The sequence below is a fragment of the Gopherus evgoodei genome, chromosome 1 (assembly GCF_007399415.2).
Source record: "Gopherus evgoodei ecotype Sinaloan lineage chromosome 1, rGopEvg1_v1.p, whole genome shotgun sequence".
Lineage (NCBI taxonomy): Eukaryota > Metazoa > Chordata > Testudines > Testudinidae > Gopherus > Gopherus evgoodei.
The window spans coordinates 150,274,871-150,293,493 of NC_044322.1; the positions used below are offsets into that span (position 1 = coordinate 150,274,871).

At 40.2% G+C, this 18,623-nt stretch overlaps 1 protein-coding gene across 9 annotated transcripts in view; it reads right to left on the minus strand.

Moving 5' to 3' along the window:
* The window catches only part of DMD (dystrophin), a 1,715,077-nt gene that overhangs the window by 1,387,499 nt on the left and 308,955 nt on the right, over positions 1 to 18,623 (minus strand). For 8 of the 9 annotated variants that reach the window (XM_030575515.1, XM_030575505.1, XM_030575496.1 and 5 more), the window contains 2 exons: positions 18,022 to 18,203; positions 15,984 to 16,118 (listed from right to left, as the gene is read on the minus strand). In XM_030575515.1, the coding sequence (XP_030431375.1) occupies positions 15,984 to 16,118; positions 18,022 to 18,203 (317 nt within the window). The remainder of the gene's footprint in view (positions 1 to 15,983; positions 16,119 to 18,021; positions 18,204 to 18,623) is intronic. The other variant, XM_030575489.1, reaches the window with a different exon arrangement.

Below are 18,623 nucleotides of genomic sequence, written 5' to 3' on the forward strand. Positions count from 1 at the left end.
TTACTTAGGTTGTAAACAGACTCCAGAGAAGTACCACTCCCTAGAGTGATTTGCATGTATTGGTTCCATCTGGGTTTTCCAGAGACCAATAGACAAAAAAAAAGGGTGGGGGTTGCTATTAAAAAGTTTTGGTTTAATCTGTCTCAGGGCCTTCTTTTTTGATCTAGCAAATGGACAGGGCAGCAACCTTGCAGAAGGATTGGAAAGACTTTGGCCTACTAGGGTCCCATAAGACTAATGGTGACCTCTGGCAAGCTTTTAGCATGTGTATGGGAACAATTATTATTTTTATAGTTTTTTGCTATAACACTTAAGAATAAATGTGCTTGCTTCAAAGGAGCTGTGCAGCATCTTGTAACTGCTGGCAATACACTGTTCATGGCCCTCAGAGAGAAAGCAAAGCACAGGTGCTGGCCTTTAGACAGACAACCTGCTGGGGATATCACAGAGTAAGGCAGGGGGCTGTGCAACCTTAAAACCACCCACTCATAAACTAATGTGATGACTGGAGACCAGAGATGTGACTGGACACTCTTGGAGTCACCACAAGAGGGTGAGGGAATAGATGCAGTTACCCTGAAACTGTGACAAGGAGTAGAACCCAGGTCTCCTGACTCCCGATCCAGTGCGCTATTCACTAGGTAACATTGCTGCCCCACATAGGATGCTGTCTCCCTGGGATACATAGATAGATTTGAATTATGAAGAGGAATAGAGAGGTAGACTTATCAAAAGCAGCAAATGATGTATCCAACTCACAAACTGAAGATATGTAACATTGGTATTCCACCCAACACTCCATTTGCTTATACCTCATCTAAATGAAAAGTGCAATTAATTCACTCAGCTACAAGTTGGCACTACACAGAATATAGTGCCAAGTTAAACTTACTTCACTGATCAAGCTAATGCAATATAAAATCTTACAGCAAGTAATGTGTCCAATATAAGCCAAATTCTTTTCCGTTTACCAGCCAAATGGACCTTCTCACTATTACTGATTTTTGTTTTGTTTTTATAGCTAAAGTCTGGATACATTAATTGCTAAAATTGCAGATAAGGAAATTGATTTTTCATCCTAGCATTTAGGAATAAATAAATAAATAGAGACCAGACAAGCGTGGGGGAGATTTGACATTTACTTCTACTAGCTCAGATAAATGTCCAGAGATAAGCCTAGTGTGTAAGAAATATTCATCTTTTAATAAGGACCTTTTCCCCCAAAAAATCATGCAACAAAATGAGCACAAATCTGCCATCATATGGTAAAATGTATATGGAAGATTTGAAGAAACCACAGTGCAATTTCAAATTCTAAAACTAAATCACAGAAACCATCCAGACTAATTCACTGGTTCAACACACCTCTTAGATTAAACCATTTGGAAAAATTGTAATGTTTTCATCTGTCGAAACATATGGGGAGAAAATAGACAAGAATATTATGTTACAAGAACCTTATAACAAACGTTCTGTTTTATTGTTAGTTTGTCTATTGGGGTAGGGGACTCAACTGAAAATAACAGAAGAAAAAAAAATAGGTGTTGGAAATAGCTGAAAAGTTTACCACAAAGGCTATGAGACAAAAGCAACTATAGAGACAATGCACAGGGTATTATCTGCAGCTGACACTGAGTTGGGAGTTGTTGTACTTTGGAGGACAGGATTAGAATTCAAGATGACCCTGACAAATTGAGAATTGGTCTGAAATCAACAAGATGATATTCAATAAAGACAAGAACAAAATACTATACTTGCACAGGAAAAATCAAAAGCACAGCTACAATATGGGGAATAACTGGGTAAACGGTAGTACTGCTGAAAAGGATCCAGGGATTCTAGTGAATCAGAAACTGAATATGAGTCAATTATGTGATGCAATTGCAAAAAAAAGCAAATATCATTATAGGGTGTATGTAAGACATGAGAGGTAGTTGTCCTTCACTACTCAGCACTGGAAAGGCCTCAGCTGGGTTTAAATGTGAAGCAAAGGAGATTCAGATTAGATATTAGGAAAAATGTTCTAACTATAAGGTAGTTAAGCTCTGGAATAGGCTTCCAAGGGAGATTGTGGAATCCCCATCCACTGTTTTTAAGAACAGGTTAGGCAAATACCTGTCAGGCATGGTCTAAGTTTACTTGGTTCTGTCTCTATACAGGGGTCTGAACTAGATGATCTCTTGTTGTCCCTTGCAGCCCTACATTACTATGATTCTATCAGTGCAGGAAGTCTAGATTTAGATACTCTTTTGGGTCTCCTACTTTATAAGGGATGGAGAAAAGGATAAGATGAATACAAAATATCATTGCTGTTGGACCATTCTAGAAAGTGAATTGCTTGCTTAATCCCATTTTTGTTTTTACAGTTGCATAAAAGTAAAAAGGAGGGATACTTGATGGTAATGGATTCAAGCTAGTCTTTAAGTCCTTTGTGACATGTAGCAAAGGAGAACTCATCTTCATTTGTCAGGGAACATGCATCATAAGGAAGAATAAAAGGCTCAAATCAGTAGTTTATTTTTGAATTAGCATTCTGTCTAGTAAACTTAATGCAACTTCCCTGCCCAACCCACATACTGCCATAAGCAATTCCTCTTTAAAGTTTCAATTCTGAAAGTCTAAAAAAGGGGCCAAGTACTTAATTTGATTTATTTGACAGGACATTCTGAATACAGGTATAATCAAGTAATTCTGCTACTGTAGTTAGTCTGTAAAATGCTTCCTTGTACAATAAAATAAAGTGTGTATCTTCCTCATTTAGTTTTCATGTGTCAACTTCTGGCATACCACATCCGTTTACAATAGGTCACCAAGCCTACCTTTCAGAGAGACATCTGTACATAAGTAGCTTTAATATTGTATTTTATTTAGTTAGCTTTATTCTTCTATGTATTATTTTGCTCTTAATTTACATCTGGAATCTACAATATTTCAAAATCTTGAACACTGAGATATAGGCTTGCAGTTCCCACTGTCAGTATAACGTGAGGGAGGGAAAACAAATAAAAGCCAGAAATATTTGAAATATCAAAATTCTCTCTCTCTCCCTCTCTCTCAGGTTTAGTATTGAATATTTTTGCTCGCACTCACCAGAGCTATACTTTATAATGGGCCATTTTTACTCTCAGCAAAGGAAGAACTTGTGGCTCACCAATTACAGAATGTATTTTATTCATTCTTTTACTATTGTTTAACTTTTAAATTATAGTTAATTTTATTTATTTATTCTGAAATATATTTCAGAAAACTAAACTTAAAATCATCATATTAAGGCTGCAAACACATGTCATGTTAATTACCTCTATGAGAAATCAAAGACAAAAACTGACTATCGATAGCATGTATGGAAAAAAATATTTCATTGGTAGCAGGGGAAATGAACTACACATTTTTCCATCTCTAAAGTTCAAATAGATAAATGTTAAGACATCAATCAATATCAAGTTAAGAAAGTACAAATCATTTAATGCATTCTGTGATACAGCCAACCATCTATTAGTATAATAATATGGTAATTTCCTTATAGATTATGGGTTGATGTCTGATAGAAGAAAACAGAATATTTGACTCCGAGCTTTTTTACAATTTATGAATGATATGCATTACTCTCATTATGAACCAGTACAATAACTTGGTCTGGTCCTTGACAAGAGCCATATCATGTTCCTCATTCCAGCATCACTTTTAACCAAGTCACCTGAAAATCTTCAGCTGTATTTTAAATAATAAATGATATGCAGAGTATACCAGAATCTCAAGAAAAAATGTCAAAAATATTGCCAAAGTTGCATAAGAAAGTTGAACAAGGTCAGCAGGAATTTGATCCTCAGAACAGAATATCCAGAACCAAAACAAGCCTGTGTTTTAAAGCTTTGCATTGCAAAAGTATTTGAGAATTGCCTACAATTTGGCAGAACAAATCTAGCAAAAAAACAAAAATAGTATCTAGTTTCTTTCACACAAAAAATCAGAGCAACAGGACAAGGGAAAAATATGAACAGCATTGTGACAAGGTATGACTTTTATAATTTTTTTTTTATAATTGTATTTCTTATGGGAACAGACATTTCATCTGACAGTAGGAGAAAGTTTGCCAAGCTTTAAATGTCTCAAAGAAGAACAGTTCAGCATGTGGGCCATTTGCACTCAAGTTGGGTGTTTAAACATCACTTAGTCTTATCTGATTTATTTGATCCCATGTTCTATGCAGAGTTGTTGTAGCCATTCAGGTCCCAAGATATTAGCGAGACAAGGTGAGTGAGGTCATATCTTTCATTGGACCAGTAAAAGATATGACCTCACCCACCTTGTCTCTCTTATTTGATCCCTGGCAGTTGGGCTTTAGGCCTTATCTTGACAGTTGCTGATTTCCTTCTGGTGATGGACAAAGAGGTTGTCCATTATCATTCATTTAGAATTATCAAGCAGACATTTAGAGGGTTTGTTGATCCCATTGTGGATCCCACCGAGTGACTGAGATAATGCTGAGCGACTGTGTTTGAGCTGGGTGAATAATGGATTTTTCAGTTTGCTGGCAATTCCATACAAAAACTTACACTTTGGCTACACTGGGGCTTTACAACGCTGCAACTTTCTTGCTCAGGGGTGTGAAAAAACACCCTTGAGTGCAGCAAGTTATAGCGCTGTAAAGTGCCAGCGTAAACAGTGCCCCAGTGCTGGGAGCACACTCCCAGCGCTGTAAGCTAATCCCCTCGGGGAGGTGGAGTACCTGCAGTCCCAGCGCTGGCGCCACGACCACACTCGCACTTCAAAGCGCTGCCACGGGAGCGTTCCCGCAGCAGCGCTGTACAGCTGTAAGTGTAGCCATACCCTAAGAGGCAATAAAGAGGAATGATGCAGTAAGAGAGATAGATATTAGAGGAGAAATTGAGGAGTGCAATGTGAAAGGTTGCAAGAGGAAAAGGGAGGGAAAGCCTTTGAAATGACGGAAAGCTTTACAGATTTAGGCCCCGGTCCCAGAAACGGATCCACATTGATGTTAAATGCCCATCCGTGAAGATCCATTTGTTGGATCAAGGCCTTTACTGTGTATTCCTGATTGTATTTCATTTCTATATTTTTAGATACTGGAAGTTCTGGTAGTATAGATGTTATTAAATTGAAAAAAGTCACAATTGTATCTCAGAATTCAGCATGGTCAAGTGCAAAGCTGTATGAGATTGGTGTACGGAATTAAACTCCTACATCCAGCAATGGTACTAAAGTTCATTGGAAATTAGTTACTAAAGCACACACACACCTAAAGGCAAAGCTAACCTACATTGTTTTGGTCAATCCAAGTTCTTGTAAAATCCCAAAGATTCTGGTCCATTACAGCCTGTTTTAAGGAATCTCTCTACTTTTTCCTGCATAGCTCAGCTTTTGGCTAGCAATAACTTAACACTCTAGTTAGTTTTTGCAATGCTGTTTTCCGTATAAGTCACCTTTATTCCATGGTTCATCTAGTGCATGCTTGGCCTTGGAAATATGAAAAAAATAATGTTATAACTCTAATCCTGCTTGCCTTATGGTAAGTTCAGAGGACATCTCTGAGAGATACATTGCCACAGAGTAAACAGGAGAGTATTTGGATCACAGCCTCAAAGCAAGGACAACTCTTCTCTTAATTCACTGAAAAGTCAGTGAGTTTGCACTACTGCTCGGTACCCTGGTGTCTCTTGTGTATGTGAGTGCTAAAGGGGCAAGGAGAAGGTCTGTGAGAAGCAATCTCTGTCAAGAAAGATTAAATAAATTTGGTGGCAGAGGGTAAAGTACTGTGGAAATTCCTGCTACGACAAGATTCCGAAACAGTAGAGGACTTTTAGCCATCATTCCTTAATAATAATATGTCCTAAGTAAATTCAGTTTAAATATTATAAAACTTAAATAACATTCAGAATTAACTTTTGTTTTCTGAGCTAGTTATCGTACTTACTATCTGCTAGGAAAAGTCCAATACTGTATACAAGAAAATTCACATCAGTGGGAGCCACAAGAACTTGAGAAGAAATATTTTATCTCATTTGTAAAATAGCACTAATGACCTCAAGGTCAGAAATTTCCTGACAGTTAATGAATGGTGAGGTTGAGGGCCTGAGGTAAAGCTACAGTTCTCAATTCCTCTTGGAAGTCATTAAATACCAGGAAATTCCCTTCTCCTTGGCTATTATTGCTTAATTATACAGCTCAGATTATTTTAATTCAAACCTACTGAAGCTTGTCAGTCATAGACTGGTAAAAATAATCCAACATTCAAATGCTGCAATTTACTTAAAATAAAAGGCACTGCAAAAGTAACTCTATCCCTTGGCAAAAGAACAAAAATCTATGACACTACAGGTATCATATGTCAGACCCGACTATTATATGTCGGGTCCAATTTTGAAACATGGATGTTTTTAACAGACTAGCCACATCTCACATTTGGACTTTCAAACAGAGCTAGTCAGGAATTTTTGTACAAAACAGTGTTTTCATTGGAAAATGATGTTTCGTCGAACATTAAACGTATTAAGTTTGATAAACTTTTGATGAACTAAAGGCAGCGTGCTGATAGATCTCTGCCTACTTTCCTGCCAGTTCATCTGGAACACTGCTGGGGACACTGGAGCTTCCAGGGTCCATGGCTCTGGGACACTCCTATCATACAGACTGCCCTAGGTCTGAGAAACAGGATCTTCCTGGCTCTGCAGTACTGGGGCAGCCCCACCATGCAGACTGGAGTGGGCTCCGGACTCCTGGGCCAGCTGTCTCCCAGGGTGTCTGACTCCTGCAGCCTGAGTCATCAGTTGCCAAGAGTTGGGCAGCCTGAGGAACCAGCTAACCCAAAAGTCTGGAAGTCCTAGGACCCCAACCCATGACAAGGCTACCCCAAAGCCACAAATCCTGGAAGCTGCTGACTGAAATTGACATGTTTCTTGTCAGCTTCACTACTGTTCATCACTGATTAGAAGTAGTGAAATTGAGAAGAATCATGTCAATGTCAGTCAGCATCTTCCAGCATACCAGGGAATATATTTTGTTTCAGAAAGACCATGAGTCAATGTTTCTGAGACAAAAAATTTACAGAATTTCTGGTTCACAGAAAATTTTTAAATTTTCCATAAACTAGAAATTCAAAACTTTTTGCAGCTCCATATTCAAATAAGACTGCGAAAGGCATATTTATATACACAAATACTAATCTAATAACAAAATGTACATGTTGGACATCCTATTTAAAGTTATGTTTGAAAACTGTGCTCTCACATCTTTTAATAAATATAAAACCAGGGTTTTTTTCCCCCCAAATGAAGCTTTTCCAAAGAAAAATGATCGCCCCTCATGAAGGACCTTCTGAGTTCTAAAAATTGAAGTCTCTCTGCAGTTGAGTCCTGTAAAATATCTTAAGGTCCTGAAGGTTTACATAGGATGTCTTTGGCAAAATTAAGCCAATATTATTCTGAATGAGGTGGAAAATTGAGTTATGCCTGTGTACAAAATTAGAACTGGTCTGAGAACAAGAAGAAATGTGCCCTCTCAGCTCTGAGAGTGTTTTTTCTATCTCCTGGCTTTCTAATCTTCTGTTTCCAAGTTGTAAGTACAAGGATAGTAAGATAATAGGTTTATATTGTTTTCTTTTGTATTTACATGTGTGTAGTTGCTGGAATGTTTTAAACTGTATTATTTTGGAATAAGGTTATTTATTCATTTTTCTTTTAAGCAATTGACCCTGTATATTGTCACCTAAATACAGAGATTATTTTTAATGTCCTTTTTCTTTCTTTTTATATCACCATGTCATAACATTTCTTCCCAGATCTGGACCTTAGCGTCCAAAATATGGGTGTTAGCATGAAAACCTCCAAGCTTAGTTACCAGCTTGGACCTGGTAATTGCTGCCACCAGCCAGGAATTATACAGTGCCTAGCTCACTGTGGTCTCCCCAAAACCTTCCCTGGGGGACCCCAAGACTCAGATTCCTTGAGTCTCACAACAAGGGGAATAAACCATTTCCCTTCCCCCTCCTCCCCTCCAGGTGTTCCCTCCCTGGGTTCCTGGAGAGATATACAGAAGCAAGCTCCGTGAATCTAAACAAAGGGATTCCACCCTCCCTGCTTCAAGTCCTTGAAACACCAGCACCGAGAGATCTAACCTCTCTCCCCCCTCACCCAGAGGGTATGCAAAGTCAGGCTTAGTAAATCTAACACAAAGAGATTTTTCCCCCTGACTTCTTCCTCCCACCAATCCCCTGGTGAGCTGCAGACTCAGTTCCCTGGAGTCCCCACTAAAGAAAAACTCCAACAGGTCTTAAAAAGAAAGCTTTATATAAAAAGAATGAAAAAGGACAGAAAATGGTCTCTGTATCCAGGTGACAATATACAGGGTCAATTGCTTAAAAGAAAAATGAATAAACAACCTTATTCCAAAAGAATACAATTTAAAACATTCCAGCAACTACACACATGTAAATACAAAAGAAAACAATATAAACCTATTATCTTACTATCCTTGTACTTACAACTTGGAAACAGAAGATTAGAAAGCCAGGAGATAGAAAAATCGCTCTCAGAGCCGAGAGGGCACAGACCCAAGACAAAGAACAAAGAACTCACACCCAAAACTTCCCTCCACCCAGATTTGAAAAAGTCTTGTTTCCTGATTGGTCCTCTGGTCAGGTGTCTGGTTCCCTGTGTTAACCCTTTACAGGTAAAAGAACATTAACCCTTAGCTATCTGTTTATGACAAGTGTGAAGGATAAATGGTCAGAGGACCAAGCCAGTGCGGTGGAAAGGACTGGTAAAAGTGAACAGAGGTTGGAAAGGGCCAAAAGGGGAGAGACAAAGATGGAGAAGAGTTGTGATAGATGATGGGAGGTGAGGTAAGCAGCCAGAGAACAGTGCCATAGTGACAGGTGTGGGCACGAGTCTAAAAAGCAGGAAGTCTAATATTGCTGTTTGTGGCCAATATGAGAAGGCTGGTTGCCGATGTGGTGGGGGCCACTCAACTCTAGGGGCTTCCAAAGACCAGAGGCCACAGAGACTTCTTTGCTGTTCCTGGAACACATGGTTGGAGGAGAGGAAGGTTGGAAAACCACTGAGGCTGGGTGACACAGTATGACTGTTGCCCAGTCTGTTCTGGCTGAGAGGAAAGACAGATAGACTCTGCACTCAGGGCCGTCCTTAGGCATAGGCAGAATAGGCAGCCGCGTAGGGTCTCACTCTGCCTGGGGGCACCACTCTGCAGGCAGCCCAGACAGTGTAGAAGCAGGGCTGCTGGGTCCTAGAGAGAGCCGAATGCAGCACAGTCTGAGGAATGGGATTGGCTACTGGGGTCTCTGGGAAGGGGAGGAGGTAGGGGTTGGGAAAGGAGCTCACCTGTGAGTGTGACTCTTTCCCCCCGGCTGAGCTGAGGTGAGGCAGGCTCTGTGGCTCTGGAACCAGTATCTTTTGTTGTATCCCATAACATCCATTCTTCTCCCGCCCCGCCCCATGGAGCACCCCCTCCTTTCTCCCTCCTCCCCAGGAGCACCCCTCTCTCTCCCCTCCCTCCCCTCCGTCAGGGCTGGGTTGGGTGAGGTGCTGGGGGATAGGTGGGGGGAGGGCTGGCTGGCTGCCTGCTGAGGAATGAAAGTGTAAGTAACTCACTTCCTCGGCAGGCAGCCAGGATTGGAATGTCACACAGGGCTTGGCTGGGGTTAGCCAGATGTGTGAAAAATCAGGATAGGGGATTGGGGTACAGTGATCAGATATCTCTATTTTATAGGGACAGTCCCAATTTTGGGGTCTTTTTCTTATATAGGCTCTTTTTACCCCCACACCCCCACCCATCCCTGTCTTGATTTTACACACTTTCTGTCTGGTCACTCTAGGTGCCACCCCCACCCATCCCTGTCCTGATTTTACACACTTTCTGACTGGTCACTCTAGGTGGGGGTAATTGGTGCCTATATAAGACAAAGCCCCAAATATCGGGACTGGCCCTATAAAATCAGGACATCTGGATCTGGCCACCCTAGCTAGGGAGCGCCTCTCCCCCGGGCTGGCAGCTGCCAGCAATCCATCTCATCCAGGGGGAGCTGCACAGGGCAGGATGAGCTGCTGTGGCTCCATGGGTGCCCCATCCCTGAGATCAGATGCTGTGCTAACTTCACCATGGTCTGTTGGGCGGGTGGCGGTGCCCATTGGCATGTGATTGGACCTGAGGGTTTGCTGCTGCTGTTGCCACTCTGCACCCCAAGAGGTGGATTTTGGGGTCCTGCAGTTTTCCACCTATCTCCTCCTCTACTGCAGCTGTTGGACCAGCAGACTGGGGCGTGAGCCAAGCATGAAAGCAGTACTGTGTTGCCATTTAGATTGTCATTTAAAACTTTGTTTGCCAAAAATTCTTGCTAACAATCCTGAATCCAATTTCAATATTTTTTTTTTTAAAAAATCAATATCTTAGCCAAAACCAGAAAATTAAGTTGTTGACAATTATTAGTGACAGGGTTGGTTTGAGGCAGGGACTGGGTCAGTTTTCATCAGAGAAACAAAAAATGTTGACTGACTTTCCTATAGCCTGTTACTCCTGATAAGAGCCCTCCAACAACTGTAATATGCTCATCTCCTTACTAGTGTATAAAGCAGGGTTCGGCAACCTACGGCACACGTGTCAAAGGTGGCAGGTGAGCTGATTTTTGATGGTATGCAGCAGCAGGCTGAGCAGCTCAGCCCATCACTGCTCTGGGGTTCCGGCTGCTGCCCTATTGCCAGCTGGGATACCAGCCATCGGCCCCACTCAGCACCTGCTGCTGGCCTGAGGACCCTCAAGAAACCCCAGCTGGCAGTGGGCTGAGCAGGCCAGTTGAACCACTCAACCTGCTGTCAGCCTGGGGTTCCATTCACTCAGCCGGCAGCGGGCTGAGTGGGCTGGTGGCGGGCTGAGCGGGCTGGTGGCGGGCTGAGCAGGACTGGTGGGGGGTTGAGTGGCTCAATCTCCTGCCAGTCTGGGGTGCCAGCAGCACTCAGCCTATTGCTACTCTGGGGTTCCGGCTGCCAGCCCCTTGCCAGTCAGGAGCTCAGCCGCCAGCCCCACTCTGCCTCCTGCCAGCCTGGGTGAGCAGAATCCCAGGGTGGTAGCTGACTGGGGGCGGGGGTTGGCGTCCGGGATCCTGGCTGGCAGGAGTTGGTGGTCAGAACCCCAGACCAGCAGCGGGCTGAGCAGGGCCTGGGATCCTTGTCTAGGGTTCCAGCCACCAGCCCGCTGCCTGTTTGGGGTTTCATTTACTCAGCTGGCAGTGGCCTGGGCAGGACCAGTGGCCAAGACCTTAGATAATAACAATAGTTTATTTATATAATATAGAAATAGAGAGAAACCTTCTACAAACATTAAAACGTATTACTGGCACGAGAAACTTTAAATTACAGTGAACTTAGCACACCACTTCTGAAAGGTTGCCGACTCCTGGTATAGAGTGACCATATGTTGTACTAAGATTCACCTGCTTTTTTTTTCCCTGTGAGTCAATGTAACTTTTGCCAGCCCAGAAGTTGGGCAGCCAATGTTTTACGTTTTCACAATGTTTTCTCCAACTTTCATAAAGTAAATACATAGTTAATATGAGTTAAAAAGGCCAGGGACACTTCTTTGTGAAGAATCTGTACAGCAGATCATGCCTATAGACGATCCAGAAAAGAAATTTGAGGCTGAATTTTTTAATGTTGTGATGGATAAAGCAGTATCTGCTGTTGATGAAAGATTTAATACCTTGCAAGTACACCATGAACAGTTTGGATTTTTGTATGACATCACTAAATTCAACGAAATAGGAAAACAAGAGCAACTAATGACAAAGTGCAAGAATCTAGAGAGCTTCCTGAAGCACGGTGATAGTTTTGATTTAAATGGACTTGAACTGTACGAAGAATTGAATACACTGTCATCAATGTTGCCACATGCAAAATCGGTGATGGACATTGTACAGTTTATTCATACCCACAAACTTGGGAAGAGACTGTCTAGGAAGGAGTATGGCAGAAAGAGATCTAGGGGTCATAGTGGACCAGAAGCTTAATATGAGTCAACAGTGTGATACTGTTGCAAAAAAAGCAAACATGATTCTGGGATGCATTAACAGGTGTGTTGTAAACAAGACACGAGAAGTCATTCTTCCGGTTTACTCTGCACTGGCTAGGCCTCAACTGGAGTATTGTGTCCAGTTCTGGGCACCGCATTTCAAGAAAGATGTGGAGAAATTGGAGAGGGTCCAGAGAAGAGCAGCAAGGATGATTAAAGGTCTTGAGAACATGACCTATGAAGGAAGGCTGAAGGAATTGGGTTTGTTTAGTTTGGAAAAGAGAAGACAGAGAGGGGACATAATAGCAGTTTTCAGGTATCTAAAAGGGTGTCATCAGGAGGAGGGAGGAAACTTGTTCACCTTAGCCTCCAATGATAGAACAAGAAGCAATGGGCTTAAACTGCAGCAAGGGAGATTTAGGTTGGACATTAGGAAAAAGTTCCTAACTGTCAGGGTAGTTAAATACTGGAATAGATTGCCTAGGGAAGTTGTGGAATCTCCATCTCTGGAGATATTTAAGAGTAGGTTAGATAAATGTCTATTAGGGATGGTCTAGACAGTATTTGGTCCTGCCATGACGGCAGGGGACTGGACTCGATGACCTCTCGAGGTCCCTTCCAGTCCTAGAGTCTATGGGTCTATATATCCTAATGTGTACATTGCCACTCGTATTCTACTGACAATTCCTGTAACAGTAGCATCAGCAGAACGGAGTTTCTCAAAACTAAAGCTAATTAAAAACTATCTCCGCTCTACAATGAGTCAGGAACGCTTGACTGGTCTTGCTATTCTTGCGATCGAACAAGACACGACTTTGTCTTTGTCATACGATGACATTATTACTGATTTTGCAGCCAAAAAAGCCAGAAAGATTGCTTTTAATTAAAAACAAGTCTTTGTTTCAAAACCTCTTCATATAAATTTCCAATAAAATTTTGATAAATTAAAAAATATATATTATTTGCATCATTCTGTCATATCAGAATTTTTTCTATAGTGCTGCTTCTTTAGTGCTAGTCCATCAGCATTACAGTGTGCTTAATTAAGTTAAACTGGTTTTAATAATGTGAATGTGGCAAGTTTTCCAATACTATAAGTTTATGTTTGTGTTGCTAAGAGCAGATCAGGCACAGAGGCACCAGTTTAATAATCTCGCCTAGGGCACCATAAATCCTACGGCCGGTCCTGTCTGCACTCACCAGTGTTTGTTGCCAGTGATTGACTTCTGTGATGGCAGTGAGTGGAGGGGTTTCTGAGGAAGATAATTGATAATGGGAATGGGGTGCAGGTCTTGCATAATCTGCTCCTCAAGCGGAAGTGTGACATTCCATATTCTGAGGTAAAGTACTTTGGGTGCAAACTTTTTTCTTTCTGGCCAATATAGAAGTTTATCATTTCTGATCATATTTTGCCCCTTTGGCAGCTGACACATGCAACAGTATCCTGTAGTAGCTTTACAACAGAATTAGAGAAAGATGTTTCAAAGTATTTGGAAAGTGTTCTTATTGCATTTGCAGCTGTTTTGAGTTCCAAGTAATTCACATTCATGCTTTGACTAGATATCTTACTGGACCATTTCTCCTCAATCAGAACTCCACCAAACACCCCAAATATAAGACACTAGCACCTGAGGTAATTTACAGCAGTTGCAGTTTCAGCAGAGTGCTGCGGAGGATTCTTCTTGGATAGTCACTATCTTAATGAAAGACATCTCGTCTTTGAGTCTCTTAGTGTGAAACAGACTCAGGAGCTTGTAATTATAGTTCTATAAAGATGAAAGACTGCAGAAGTCTGAGAGAAATGATTGCCTGTGTATCCACACAGAAAACCATCATCTCTAGGAGATGAAGACCTTGCCAGCCAGTCACCTGGGAAGGTCTTTGAAATTGGTAGATCGAGTGAAGGAGACTCTTGAGTTTTCCTAGGGGTAAACTACAAAGTGAGATACCTTATTCTGAAATTAACCAGATGGGAATTTAAGAAAGTAGTACGGGAAAAGAGAAGTTGGATTAACATTGATGTGCCTACCACAGACTCTTCAACAGAACTGGCTTTGATCAGAAGCTCATAATGGCAGCAATAAATCTAGAGACTATCTTCTTCATTCTGAAAATTATGATCACAATCAGTTTGGAAAAGATTTGGAGATCCAGTGAGAGTCCAGAAGTAACCTTTATTGGTTACAAGAAAGAAAAAAAATTGAACTGGCTTAAACAGGTGGGATTATGAAAGTATCTCACCTTCCTACATATACAGCATCAATTTTCACTGTGGGTTGTTTCCTGGATTAGGAAAGTAAAGTTCTTTATCTTAAACCTTGACACATCGATTCAAAGATGAGAGGTTAACAGCTAACTGGAAATTTGGTCATTTTCTTTATCACTAAAAGTACCTGCCAAAAGAGTATTGTTCTCTAATAATGGCTAAATAGGTGGCAAGTTGTAATCATTACTACTAACTGGGTAAGAATTGCATTGATCAGCATGGTGGGTGCATCCTGTTTGTCTCATCCACCTGTTATGTCTTAACTATTATACTGTAAGCTCTTTTGGGGTACAGGGAAAAGCAATTAGAAATATTTGTACAGTTCCTCCTACAATAGAATCCAAATAAAGTAATTATCATAATGCTGAACACATAGAAGATATAAATCCCAGATTTATAACTTTTGTTGTTTTCTGAGGACTAGAACATAGGAACAAGGATTGAATGATGCAAATAGGTCCTGTTACTCTGTGAGATATTTTTGTGAATTATTTAACTTCCAGTGTATTGTTCTAAAGGTTAAAAAATATCTAATGGTGACTATGATTACGAAAAGTCAAGCTAAATCATCAGTTTCCATCCTGCTATAGTATTAGTTTAATATTTCAGTAGAAGAAATTAACTGTGTCAATATTAAACACTTTAACTGTTTTATTAATCATTACAGTAGCATGATTGATGTTACCTCTTCAGCAAAGGTATATGGAAATTTGTAAAGGATTTTCTGCATGGGCTCCATAAATGATGTCAGTGTTCAGCAAAGTATCTGACACCATAACAGAAGACTCAAACAGGGCATTGAATTAAAAATGTTATTTTCAAATACATTTTTATAACTTAGACAGAATGGCTGGCTCCCCCACTACAGAAATCAAATTGCTATGCTGGGCCAAATAGATGCAGTTTTCTTTTCCAAAAGAAATTCACGGCAATCATACCACATTATGCATTTTATTACAATCTACATGACACTACAGTTCTTACACTTTTTGAACTACGTAATAATGAGAAATCTGAAAATATCTAGTAAGAGGATTCCTAACCTCTTTTTCTCACTGCACTGAGTTGCACTGAATGCATTCAAGGGGGTGTACGGTCTCTGATCTTGACTTTGGAGGGAATCTGTTTGTAGGATATTTAAAACTATGGTATATCTACAGTATTTTATTATCTAATTTAAATCAGGTCATATAAAGAATATTCATAGTGAATATTTTCCCTGTCCTCTCCCCTCAACTACCTGAGCTCACTGAAAATCATTATGCAACATTTTCTTTAATGAACACAAAAAAAAATCGAAGATATCTGCTTTTCTAGAAGCAAACTACCTTAAAAAACATTGACTATCAAGTGAGTTTATTACCTCTTACATTTACATTGGAGTTGGATTTTAAAATCAATTCTTTTTAACATTTCTAAAACCAAGTACAACAGAAAAAAAAGACGACAATTTCTAACAGCATGTCAGTATTTGAACGTTGCTTAACATTTTAAAAAATAGCATGACACATTTTTGCCAGTCAGATTGAAGTGTTCAGCAAAAAGGCACCACTTGACAGAACCTAACAAAATTGAAAAAGGTAGATCACTGAGATAGGAAAAAGCAAAGTACATACACAATTTCACAGCAAGCACAGGCAGATTAGAATAATTTTCACAACAAACAGTAATTTTGACAGACCTGTGGAGGGAACTGCCTCCCTTTTTGGTCAGGGGACATGACATAAGCAGCTTGTGTGTACGCATAGCTTTTGAAGTGAGGTTTAGGAGGAGGTGAAGGGGTGTGCACGCGACCTTGTGCTACACTGACTGTGATCTAAGAAGGAGAAATTAAGGGGAAAAAAGCAGACATAGATTGATAAACATGTATAGTACAGAAGTAGAGTATTGTTTTCAAGAACAAAAGAAGAGAAATAAGAGAGGGCACCAGCAGTTAATCTTAGAGATAGCGCTAGCATGCAGCAGTCAAATTTACGCAGAAAGTAGAGAGGTGTTTTCATTTAGTCTGACATCCCTTCATGAAAGTCAGAAAGACTCCTACTTGAGCTGCCAGGCATAATGCCAGTACTAAGTGAAAGATCTTTCTCTATAATCCAGCTAAAGCTGAAAAAAAGTAGCCTGGTAGTAAGTCTTGAATAAATGAAGCCAGCATTCACCACGAATGGGACCGAGTCTCCCATAAGCAAGAGTTAACTCAATGGAGTGAGTAAATTAAGTCTAAGTCTCCAGACACTTCAGCAGAGATTGGCTGAAGGCGGATTCAGAAGCAAAACTGAGGTAGCAAGCACAAGAGAAAGTGCCTGTGTGCTTTGGTGCTCTAAAAGGGCAAACTGTAGATGAGCACAGCTGAGTTCAAATACTAGTCAGTTTAAATTAAACATCAACCAATGAAAACACATTTAATAAACAGAATAGACAACAGTTATTCCATGTCTTATGCCTAAGTTACTTCATATAAACAGTATTTTTATTGCAACTGATCATCGTTTAGATTATTGATATGTTAGAATGGTACAGCATTTTTTTTAAAAAAGAGGAACTGCAAATGTTATTAAATAACAAGTATAACACTCTTACCTTTAATTCTGCTCCTTCTCAAAAACCAAAATATTTATGACATGCTTTTGAACAGAATATATCTGATATTAGAAAGTAGAAATACAAAGCAAAAATCTGCTGATTTTTTACTTTAAAACAGCCCAATACAGCATGCAAAGCAATACAAAGCACTGTTCATGCAGACATTTCTATCTGATACATTTCTTCACTGAAGTTTCAGATATGCCTACAGATATTCTCTCTTCTCTCTCTCTCTGGCCCTCTTAAAACTCATGTTGTGAGTAGGAACGTGAAAGAACTCACTGTAACAGACAGACAAACAATATCCTGTAATATCCTGGACAAACCTTACTGAATTAAGGGTAGCATTTCTGCAGTTCTGGTATTACAAACTGAAATGTGTGTACACTATTGAGAGATGTATGAAACTTCTTTAGCATGAAGACAAGATAAATGCAATCTCTGGAAGATAGAAGGAAATACAAAGGCCTTTTAGGAAATGAGTCAAATGTATTTCCTTAGGAAATAATTTGAGGTGAGGGGAATTCAAATTCTCTCCCTCCAAACCCAACCTTTTGAAAATATGCCCTGAAGAGATAGACTGTTTGAACATTAACAAACTGCTTCTGGAAACTCCAGATAAAAGGATAGACTAAACTTGTCATGGGAGTGCTTGTTCTGAGCTAAAGCTGTGAAGAAATTCTAGGTTCACAAGGACTCTCCTATGGTGAGGAGCTGAAGGACTCATACTGCCAGATCCCCCATGTTGGAGTTGGGGTGATCTCTGGTAAGTTTTATTAGCATGTATATAGGTTCATTTATTGTTTTAATATATTTTCTCTGTAATGCTTTTTACCTTAAAAATAAAGTGTAATTGCTTAGAAAACTCAGTGTAGTAACTTATATCTGTAGCAATTATGCTGTTATCAGTCTCTGAAGAGAAAGCAAGCAGGTGTGTTTAGGCGGACTGCCTTTGCTGGGAAACATACAGTGAAGGCACACAACAGCACAGTCTGGAAATATCATGGTCAGAAGGGAGAGAGATGCAGGTCTTCACGGAAGAGAAGCAACAGCTGGGGAGCTGGAAGCCTGAGCATGGCTGCTTTGCTGGATCACTGACTGGAAAAACAACTGCAGTTGCCATGAAGTGTGACACTCACCTGTTCAGAGAAGCGTTGTTGATGACGTAATTGTATGTGTTCTTCTCTAGTGACCTTTGATTGCCGTGGCAATGTTTCCACTTCCTGGATAGCTTCAATGGTGACTTGCTGGGGTAAAACTTGGAAGAGTGATGTCACGTACATTAAGATTGACTTCTTATCTGGATAGGCAGTTGCAATATCTGGAAAATATATTAACATAGATCATTTCTGTTTCCATACTAGAGAGTATGCAGTCGAAAAAACCCCAATCAATTTCAAAGGAAGTTGACTAATGAGCAGTCGATTGTCCATGTGAGTCCTCTGGAGTCTAATTAAAGCATTATATTCAGCTCCAAACTTTCCTATCAGACTTGCATACCAATGAGAAAGAGACAAGGTTTCATATGGTAATCGTTTTTTCATTCATACAGATTTCTCTTAGGCAATTCCTCTTCAGTGTAACTGAAAGTACTGTGCAGTCAAACTGAGTGCCCTTCATTAGGTAGGACAAGGAACAGAAAATAAAGCAAGCCATATTTTCTTTTGGACCATGTTAACACTGCAGCTCACATGGGCAACCTTAGTAGTTTACTAGTTATAGATTATACAACATTTTAATA